The 10,800-nt window shown below is 35.4% G+C and overlaps 2 protein-coding genes across 2 annotated transcripts in view; one reads left to right on the plus strand and one right to left on the minus strand.

The window, feature by feature from the left end:
- The window catches only part of LOC106875739 (RRP15-like protein), an 8,069-nt gene extending 2,770 nt beyond the window's left edge, over nt 1-5,299 (minus strand). The window contains exons 1-4 of the mRNA XM_014923987.2: nt 5,169-5,299; nt 3,221-3,292; nt 2,252-2,694; nt 447-532 (exon numbers count right to left, since the gene is read on the minus strand). Of these exons, the coding sequence (XP_014779473.1) occupies nt 447-532; nt 2,252-2,694; nt 3,221-3,290 (599 nt within the window). The 5' untranslated portion in view covers nt 3,291-3,292; nt 5,169-5,299. The remainder of the gene's footprint in view (nt 1-446; nt 533-2,251; nt 2,695-3,220; nt 3,293-5,168) is intronic.
- Nucleotides 5,300-5,447: 148 nt separating this feature from the next.
- LOC106875738 (DDB1- and CUL4-associated factor 4) overlaps nt 5,448-10,800 on the plus strand; it is a 12,864-nt gene continuing 7,511 nt past the window's right edge. Inside the window, exons 1-2 of the mRNA XM_014923986.2 lie at nt 5,448-6,003; nt 7,791-8,275. Of these exons, the coding sequence (XP_014779472.1) occupies nt 5,565-6,003; nt 7,791-8,275 (924 nt within the window). The 5' untranslated portion in view covers nt 5,448-5,564. The remainder of the gene's footprint in view (nt 6,004-7,790; nt 8,276-10,800) is intronic.

Consider the following 10,800-nt stretch of genomic DNA (forward strand, 5'->3'; position numbering starts at 1 on the left):
AATATATACTCTTTACTCTTTTACTTGTTTCAGTCATTTGACTGCGGCCATGCTGGAGCACCACCTTTAGTCGAGCAAATCAACCCCAGGACTTATTCTTTGGAAGCCTAGTACTTATTCTATCGTTCTCTTTTGCCGAACCGCTAAGTTTCGGGGACGTAAACACACCACCATCGATATTATATATATATACACACACATACATGACAGGCTTCTTTCAGTTTCAGTCTACAAAATTCACTCACAAAGCTTTGGGCAGCCTGAGGCTACAGTAGAAGACACTTGTCCAATGCGCCATGCAATGGGTATGAACCCAAGTCCAAATGGTTGGGAAGCATGCTTCTTAACCACACAACTACATCTGTGCCTATGACTGTATTTTCAAATATTCAGAACTTTCTCCTTCAGGCATACAATGAAATACAAAACAGGAAAACAAAACTTACTGTGTAGCTACTGCTTTCAATTGGCGTTCTTTATTTATCTCAAGGACATTAGGCTTTGTTCTGGCTAAAAGAAGTTTCATTTTCTTCTGGATAAGAAAAGAGAAAAACAAAAAATGAAAAAAAAAAAGAGAAAAACAGCAAAATGAATTAAAAGGAAAGAGAAAAAATAAAACCAAGAAATATCTAAAATTTATGGGTTTAATGTTTTAAATAAAGTAAACGTCATCATTTGATGTTTATATTTCCATGCTTGCATGGGTCAGATGGAATTTGTAGAGGCAGATATTCTACAGCTGGATGCCCTTCCTGTTGTCAATCCTCACCATTCTTTTCATGCAAAAAAATATTTTCCCATGACCAGACATGTTTTTCAAAGAAGACTGGAAACAAACAGCCTTGCTTCTATGATGATGATGATGATGATGATGATGATAGTGATTTACAACCATCATGTTATATCTAGACAAGGGTGTACACCAGTTTTTCTCAACCGGGGTTCCGTAAGAAAGATTAAGATAAGCTAATGCTAATTTCATGATTGTAATACTGACATCATCCAATCTAACCTATTATGTTATCAAAAAAATATAACAACCATGGAAAAATAAAAATCAAGTCAAGTCATTTCACTCAACTTTACGTCTGTCCGCCACAAATACTAGAATTGTAAAATCACTAGAAAACCGTTAAAAGCACATAAAATCATGTTACTGTACAATAAATAAGAATAAAAGCATATAAAGTCAGATTAAAATATGTACAGTAAATGTTAAGATAAACACCATAAAGTAGTGTAGCTTAGTGAACGAAATCATGAAATCAGCTGTGTTGTTTTATTTATCGATCTTTCAGAGCTCATATTGCACTGTAGTTCCAATATCTGCTATTAGACGTCGTTGTCACTCCTGATTCCCATGATTGTTTTGAATTCAGATTTGTTTACGTCTGTTTATCAGCTAGTTTCTCATTCTCATTCATTTGTGACTTTATTTTTTTGCCCCCATGGTCCCTAAGGAAATTCATATTGAAAGTGCTAAATGTCATTGCTATAATGCTGGAAGATAAACTGGCTATGATAAAACGTCATGAAAAAGGTGAAAAAGTAGTAGCAATTGCACAATCTTTTGGGATGAGCCAGGCAACTGTATCGATGATTGTACATAATAAGGACAAGATTTTAGCACACATGGTTTTTAAAAAACCATGTATCATTGAAAATGCCTTCATAAATAAAGTACAGAACTGGGAATAGTTATTATCAGTTTAGCCTAGAGACAAGTAAATGCAGCCTAGCCTAGCCTAGAGACAAGTTAATTCGACTTAAGGTGTGTCTCCTGGAACCAATTAACAACGTAGGGTGAGATATGCCTGTATATAAATATATGATATCAAACATGTGAACTACAATGAAAAAAATATGAGAAAAACATAATTTTTTCGTGCAGGGGTTCCTTGAGACATGTAATTTATTTTAAGGGTTATGCAAAGGTAAAAAGGTTGAGAAATACTGGTATACACAAATGCACACATATATTTTTACATATATCCAACAGGTTCCTTACAGTTTCCATCAAGCAAATTCACTCACAAGGCTTTGGTGGGCCCAGAGCTGTAGCAGAAGACACTTGTTCAAAGTGCAAAGTGCTGTGCAGTGGGAGGACTAAACCTGATATCACATGGTTGAGGAGCAAACTTCTTAAGACAGAGCTACATATATTTAATAAATTTCTTACTCAGTTATATATGGAATCACAACAAGAAAGAAGATAAGAAAAAAACAAGAAAATAAAATTCGCATGACAAACCTCTTTCAGTTTTTCTTTATGATCCTTAGAATCTGGAATTTCCTCTTTGACTGCTTCGGGATTTGATTCCAACAATTTTTCGAGTTTATGTCTCTGAATTTCTTTGTCTGTTTTACCTTTAGCAAGAATTGTATGTTTCTTGCCAACAGGAATCTGAGTCCTTTCTAAAATTCTTGAAATAGCATCTGCAAAACCAACAATTTCATCATCATCATCGTCACCATCACCACCATCCGCATCCTTTTGTGTTTTGGAAATAGCTTTCTTTGTTTTTGTCTTTTTCTTTTTACTTGGAGAAATTTCGTCTTCATTTGAACCAGATTCCTCATCAACACTTTTCTTTAATGTCTTCTTTTTCTTTTTTACAACTTTCTCTTCTTCAGCTTCAGAATCTTCATCACTTGCGTCTTCTCCATTACTTTCACTAAACACATATTCTATCTCTGCCAAGGAAGAAATAAAAAAATGTATATACTTATCTAAAGATGAATAGAGATTTTTGTTTTTTGGAAAGGTACTAAGTTTTGTATTTATAGGGAGGGGATGGATATATCAGAAGTTGAGGTGTTCATAACATTCCCAGACACTCAAGGTGCCATGCAGTGGAACTGAACCTCGAACCATGTGGTTGGGAATCTAGCTTCTTAACCACACAACCATGCCTGCACTTCTACCAGTTTTCTGTAATTTTTCCTGTGTTGGCATCCATGTTACTACCAAAATATGGTAGTCAAATTATTAAAGAAACAAAATGAAAAAACAGAAAATTTAAACTATTCTTAAAATGTTCAACCAAAAAGATTAAATCTAACAAAAGACAATTTCTATGGGGTTTATGCTTTTATAAAAGTGTTTATCATTCAACTATAACTTACCAAAGCTTTTGTGTTTCTAAACACACACATAAAACTGAAGAATTATGCAGAAAAATATTTAATTTTTAGCAAATAGTAATTGTAAAGTAAATACCAGATTTTACTTCATCTTCACTACTGTCAGCTTTCACTGCTGTGCATTTGGTTTGCTTTCTTTTAACCATTCCTGTAAAACAAATAGATTTGTGAGCAAATACATGTATATTCTTGGGAAGTATCTAAATGTGTGTTTATATATATCATCATCATCATCGTTTAACGTCCGCTTTCCATGCTAGCATGGGTTGGACGATTTGACTGAGGACTGGTGAAACCGGATGGCAACACCAGGCTCCAGTCTAATTTGGCAGAGTTTCTACAGCTGGATGCCCTTCATATATGACCTAGTTATGTGGCACATTGCAGTACACAAGAAGACCTGCCCAATTGAGATCCTAAAACCAAAGTGCCATGTAAAAAGCATTGGTGTGGGTGCTGGTGCCATGTAGAAAGCACTGATGTTGGTACTACATAAAAGCACTGATGATGGTGCCACGTAAAAAAGGACATAGTACATTCTGTGAAGTGGTTGGCATTTGAAAGGGTATACAGCCATAGAAACCAAGCTATGGAACCCAGTGTGGTCTCTGACCATGCCAGTTCCTGTCAAACCGTTCAAACCATAATAGCTTGGAAAATGGACGTTAAATGTTGATGACAAAACTCAAAATGTATGAGAGACAGTCAAAGCACTGTGTTGTGTTATGAGAAAATCATTTAAAACAGAACAGACAACCAAACAATGCAATAAATCAAATACATAGTTTTACTATTTTCTGTCTTTTTATCCATAAAGTTTTAACTACAAAAAGTCTTTTCTGAAAATTGAATTATTTAAAACTTAAAATGTCTTCACCAAGACCCAAAGACTGACTGAAAAACTTCAAAATTCGATACAAGCAGCAGCTTGTATAATCTTTTCAATAATAGGCTGAGTTTGGTGTTCTTGCTAATACACAATCCTCCTTATCACCCTTAACTCTATCCCCAACCTTCTCACTAATCCCTTCTCCGTTTTCCGTCCCATTCATAATCCCTCCCCCAATAGTGTCCACTTTGTTACACTATCCTCTACTACCCACTCACACCTATCAATCTGTTCTTTCGTTACACCATAACAACTGCCACCATCCAACCTAAAATCATTACATCCCTTCTCTACTATCTTACTGAAGTAAGATAGTAGAGAAGGGGTCCTTAGTATTGCAAGTTATAAAGAATGTAGTCAGAATTTGGATGAATACTATTTATTATACAAATAGTATTTATCTAGATTCTGACTACCTTCTGTTAATATATATAAGATCTATAGACTACCTTCAGTTAATATATATAAGATCTATAGACTACCTTCAGTTAATATATATAAGATCTATACAATCTCTCTCTCTCTCTCTTTCCACACACACGTAAATGTATGTATGTATTTGCTGTGTAAATCCATGGCGGTCTTGATCAAACCTATGATTAATTTTCTAGTCGTAATAAACTTTTTTTTTTCAAACAGGGTACATCTAAAACTGTGCTTCATGTATTAAAACAGTAGGGTGTAGCTGTGAGATATTTAGCTTCTATTTCTAGCAGACCGAGTAACTGAGTAAAGGCCTACTCATCAGCTTAGTACGAGTTGTCTTAACATGTGCGATATGCTCTTCCTGATATCGCAAAACATTTTCATAAAGCAACAAATAGTGATTACAAATTAAATCGATGAGTTTGACCTTTCTCCAGTGAATTCTAAGGCGATCTCGCCAATTCTAAATTATAATACAATCATAAAATGTATAATCATTTAAAATACAACAATATTTACACAAATGTTAGAATCAGATATTACATCAAGCCATAAGATCACTCCGATTTATGATTCAATTACTTTTCAACGCAAATAAAAATATATAAAGCCCATTAAAATATTATTAATATAATTATCGAAAATGAAGAAAGTAAGAATTAATTACAACTGAACATGTAATTGGAAATTTTGAAGTAAATTAACTTACTAAATATTTAGATGTTAGCGACACGCGTGTTGTTAACCGGTGTAATACAAAATAAGTATCTCATAAATGTTTGATTGAAAGTTTTATTGTAAAGACATATATTTATTTACACACATACATATGTGAGTATAAATGTACACAAATAGTTAATGAATAAAAGCGTAAAGTGCTGCATGTAGATTAATAGTAAGTGGATGGATTAAACACAAAGAAAATAATTTAGGACATATTGTATTGAAGAAGGAAACGGATTAATTTTCAGGTGTTGCGAAGCTCTTTAATTTGGAAAACAAGTAAAGTGAAAGCCTCGGATAATGGGGGACGCTTTTTTTTTCAGCAAGACATCAATATAATTAAAACTTACGTAAAGTTTAATTATATATTGGTGTTTTGAATATGTCTGATTTTCGAGGAAGGAAAAAGGGAAAGTGGGGGAAAAAGGAAAATGAATATCCTTCTTCTGCAACCATGTCAGTAAGTTATGACAATGCTTCTTCTGGCCAACGTGCATCTACTTTCTCACCTAGTCCCTCTACTTCCAAATCTACTCCGCATAACGACACGGCAAACACACAAGTTACCTCTGGTATACATTCACAGAAGTTTGGGAGTAAGCTCAGTAAGAAACCGAAGAATGGTCCATCAATAGATCCTGAAATGTCGTGTAAATACTTCTCGAAAGGAAGGAAACGAAAATTTCCTCCAAACAAAAAGCATTGGAAATCCTATTTTAACAACAAACCGAAAGACGACTACACCGAAAGGAATCACACAGATGAAGTTCCTTCGACATCTTACGGCTCGGCCTCAAAATCAAATGACCATAAAGAACTTGATATCCTTTTTGAGTGTATGTTCTCTTTAAATCTTTACAATTCCGAAAATAATTGGCATTCTTCTGAAATGTGTTATAAATGCTGATACTAATATCGAAATGATGCCATATAATTAATTTCACTTGTACGATTCACTAATTTCCGACAATCTGTCAAAAAATGTGTTCATTATTTTCGACTTCTGTTGTAGTCCAGGAAATGTGAATTGTTCAAGATAATTAAGCCATGCTTATTTATTTCACGTTTTTTGTTTTTGTCAAGAAAATTTTCAGTGTTTCTCGTTTAGATATGTTTAAGAAATCTCTACTTCTCTTTTGCCTGTATTTTTGATGTGTAATTCTTCGGAAAGGTTGTTTTTTTCCAATTTTGTATTTTACAATGTCTTTGAAAGAAATATCTAGGAATACACTGACCAACGTTCTCTTCCCTCTTTTAATACTGTAGGGTCTGATTTGAGGTACATATGGCTACTATTTTTAACAAGTCATGTGATCATGAGGAGGCTTCCTCGATAATGTTCGTGGTTTTAACTTGGAAGATAGAGAACAATTATCTTGCTTTAATCCTTATTTGAAGTGTCTTAATCATTCTATCAATATAAACATTATCCACTCTTACTGTTATCCGAGTTGTTTTAGTTCTTTTGAAGTTGACTTACAAGAATAATGGATGTTTTTTTAAAGATCCAGAACAATACCAACTGTTGGGATGGACTTTATATGGACCTTTCATAATACTTTAATTCTTGTTCTATTTTGCTATGGAGTTAGCCTTTTTGACACTAGAGAGCAAGATCTAACTTGTAAGTTATTATTATTAATAAGACTGCAAGCTGGCAGAATCGTTAGCACGCCCGTCGCTACGTTCTCAGTTCAAATTCCGCCGCTGCTGACTTTTCCTTTCATCCTTTCAGGGTCGATAAATTAAGTACCAGTGAAAGAGTGGGGGTCGATGTAATCGTCTGCCCCCCCCCCTCAAAATTTCAGGCGTTATGCCTTTAGTAGAAAATAGTTAGCATGCCAGGTGAAATGCTTTATGTTCTGAGTTCAAATTCTGCTGAGGTCGAATTTGCCTTTCAGGGTCAATAAAATAAGTACCAGTTGAGCACTAGGGTCGATGTAATTGACTTAACCCCCGCCCCAGAAAACTGCTGGCCTTGTACCAAAATTTGAAATCATTAGTATGATCATTATTGTTGTTCTGGTAGAATCATTAGCATACTGAACAAAATGCTTAGCAGTATTTTGCCCGTCTTTACATTCTGAGTTCAAATCCCACTAGGATCAATAAAATTAGTAACTGTTGAGCCCTGGGGTCAGCGTAATCAACTTACCCCCTCCCCCAAATCGCTGGCCATATATCAAAATTGGAAACCATTATTATTTGAGCAAGCATACTGTTTATTATTCAGTTGATTTCTTCATGTGTTTATAGTAATATAATTTACATGGCACTTCTTGCCAGGATTTAATTATGTCCTTTTATTAAATCAGTCACTAAAAAAATATTGTGAATTCTTTTAAATTTAACCAACACAAGTTCCGTATTTCTGATCTTTAAATAGACCATACTGATCACTCATATTCTCTACTTTATTCATGTTTGCTTAATACCACTTGTTACAGAGATTCATGGAGGTTGTTTATAGCACACGCATAGTAATTTTCACTAAACTATTGCAATTATTGATTGACAATGCTTCACTCTTTGAATTTCTCAATAAGCACTCAATTTTTAAGTTTTGTTCTTTGCATTTTTCCTGTATTGATCCTTAACAGAATCCTACAACTTGCAGGATATTACTATGATACAGAACAGGAGAAATATTTCAAGATTCTTCCTGGACACAGTAGTCTAAATGTTTTTACTAAGGCAAAAATTATTGCAAAAGAGACTGAGGAAAAACGTCAGAAAGATTTGATCAAAATGCGAGATAGCCCTTGCTCTTTACCTAAAGTTTCCCACTTCAAGAACAATATTACTCTGTGGCTGGAACAAATGAAAGTAGGATCTATAAACAACACACAAATGGGTATTTTCCAGCTAAGAAAAAATATTGCTGGCTTGAAACCTTTCTGGCATGAGAAAGTATTTCCTAGTGAATTTGGTCCTTACGAACAGTTAAAACATTGTTTGCAGCTTTTAGTGAGCCCTTTATGTGATGATATTGTTGGCTCTTGGACAGTGCAAAAGTTCCTTAAACAACGTCTACAACTAATTCACATTAAAAGACGAACACCAACTAAAGATAACAACACAATTCCTATTGAGGTATATTCTAAATATTCTCTGTATTTATTCTATTTTGCTGTTTTTGATACTCTTTTATTTTCATTCTTTGTTATTTTTGTTCCATACTGTCATCCTACATATTTTCTTATTACCTTTATTCTTTGATATAATGAAGCCTACCTATGCTTCTACACTAAAGACAGAGCCATTTTCACAAGATTCAAAAAGAATAAAATCATCTGAATTGTAATAAACATAGAAAAGTATATAAGGGGTGGTGATGGTGGTACTGAAAAGTTCCTGGCTTTAAGGGTATCACAAAAGGCCTAGTTGGAGGCCCAACCTTATGAGTTCTTTTTACAGGGCTTAAAAAAACTGAAGGACTGCTGCAATAAGTGTGTGAATCTGAGAGGGGAATATGTTGAATAAAATCACAACTAACTGATCCTCCTCTATTTTCTTTTACCCAAAGCCAAGAACTCTTCAGCACCCCCTCATATACTTGAAGAGATATTTTCTTTTGTCTTTCTAACATAAATGTCAGACTTACACACTAAATTGCTCATTCTCTAAATTTTCCTGTAAATTTATTTAATTTAATTTGTATACATACAAAAGATGTAGTGGAGTCACTGGCTGACTATTCAAAAATGTAAGCTTCATACATGGTAGATGGTTTGGAGCAGTTTGTATAAGCACATCAGAAATCAAGTCTCTTAAATGCTCAGATGGCTCACTATAAGTAGTTCATAGCTTTTGTTATCTAGGAGACATAGTTAGCAAAGGAAGTAGTTGCTCTGAAAGTGTAGTAGCTAGAGAGAGAGAGAGAACTGATTGAAGAAAATTCAGGGAGCTACTACTACTACTACTACTAACAAGAAATATCTTTTCCCTCAGAGTGAAGGGTAGATTGTATGATGATGTTTCTGTTAGAACTGCAATGCTGCATGGTAGGGAAACATGGGCCTTGGACACAGAGGACTTGAGAAAATGGAAAGAAATGAAAGGAGCATGTTCTGTTAGATATGCTTTGTGAGTGTGCATGAAAGAGTTAATATAAAGATGTTGAATGTAAAACTGGGCAGAGGAGATGAAAAGGACTGGGATCTCTGTCAATATGAGGTTCTCAAAAAGATCTGCTCTTGTCAGCAAAACTTCTGGAAATGCTGTGTTACAGTGATTCATCCCTCCTCTCATACATTTGGCTTGCCTCTTCTCCCTCACAACCTTAGCTGCTGCAGACCACCCAACATGTCATTCCTCTCTCATGCCCCCTCATTCCCTGCTGACAACTGTTTTATCTTTGCTGCTCTCATTGCTCACCCTCTCCTCAACTTTCTTCTGTGTTCCTCTATTTTCCCCTAACTCATGGCTCCTTGCTCTTCCATCCTTCTACCCGCCTCATTTTGGCAGTCTGTCTCCCCATCTCCTCATTCTCCTTCCCATACAATCTTGCAAACCAATTCTTCAGCTCACCTTGTTCCTTATGGGGCCACCTAGCCAGCTTATCATCATTATCTAGCTCTTGCAACTCCTACTGTTCATTTTCACTTTCTCTCCCCTTCTACTAGATGTGAGTAGCCATTGAGGTCCACGACAAGAACTGCACAGCTGTACCTTACTTCTCATTGAGTGTATGGCACTAACAAGCCTCAACAGAGGCAAAACATATCTGTTGTTCTTGTGAGTCATTGCAGTGATGATATTCATGTCACTCCAACATTTATTATTTTTATAACACAAGTTTATGATGAGATTTTATCTTAGACAATACTGCAGCTTTATGCCTTCTAACAGTGTGCATATATGTTATATGATACACAATATGTGTGTATGTATGTATGTGTATATATATAAGTGCAGGCGTGGCTGTGTGGTGTATATATATATATATATATATATATATATATATATATATATATATAGGTGCAGGTTTGGCTGTGTGCTTCCCAACCACATGCTTCTGGGTTCAGTCCTACTCCTCTAGCCTTGGGCCAACCAAAGCCTTGTGAGTGTATTTGGCAGATGGAAACTGAAAGAATCCCGTTGCATATATATGTGTGTGTGTGTGTGTGTGTACGTATATATTTGTGTGTCTGTGTTTTTCCCCCACCATCGTTTGACAGCCGATGTTGGTGTATTTACATCCCCGTAATTTAGCAGTTCAGCAAAAGGGACTGATGGAATAAGTACTAGGGCTACAAAGAATAAGTCCTGTGGTCAGCTTGTTTGACTAAAAGTGGTGATCCAGCATGGCCACAGGTAAATTGACTGAAATAAGTAAAAGAACGGGAACGTGAAACTCAGAATAACAGTCTTTTGTTATATTTCTGCTGCTTTTAAATAAAGTATATATATATATATATATCATCATCATCATCATCATCATCGTTTAACGTCCGCTTTCCATGCTAGCATGGGTTGGACGATTTGACTGAGGACTGGTGAAACCGGATGGCAACACCAGGCTCCAGTCTGATTTGGCAGAGTTTCTACAGCTGGATGCCCTTCCTAACGCCAACCACTCAGAGAGTGTAGTGGGTGCTTTTACGTGTCACCCGCAC

The sequence above is a fragment of the Octopus bimaculoides genome, chromosome 11, assembly GCF_001194135.2.
Source record: "Octopus bimaculoides isolate UCB-OBI-ISO-001 chromosome 11, ASM119413v2, whole genome shotgun sequence".
In the NCBI taxonomy this organism is placed as follows: Eukaryota; Metazoa; Mollusca; class Cephalopoda; order Octopoda; family Octopodidae; genus Octopus; species Octopus bimaculoides.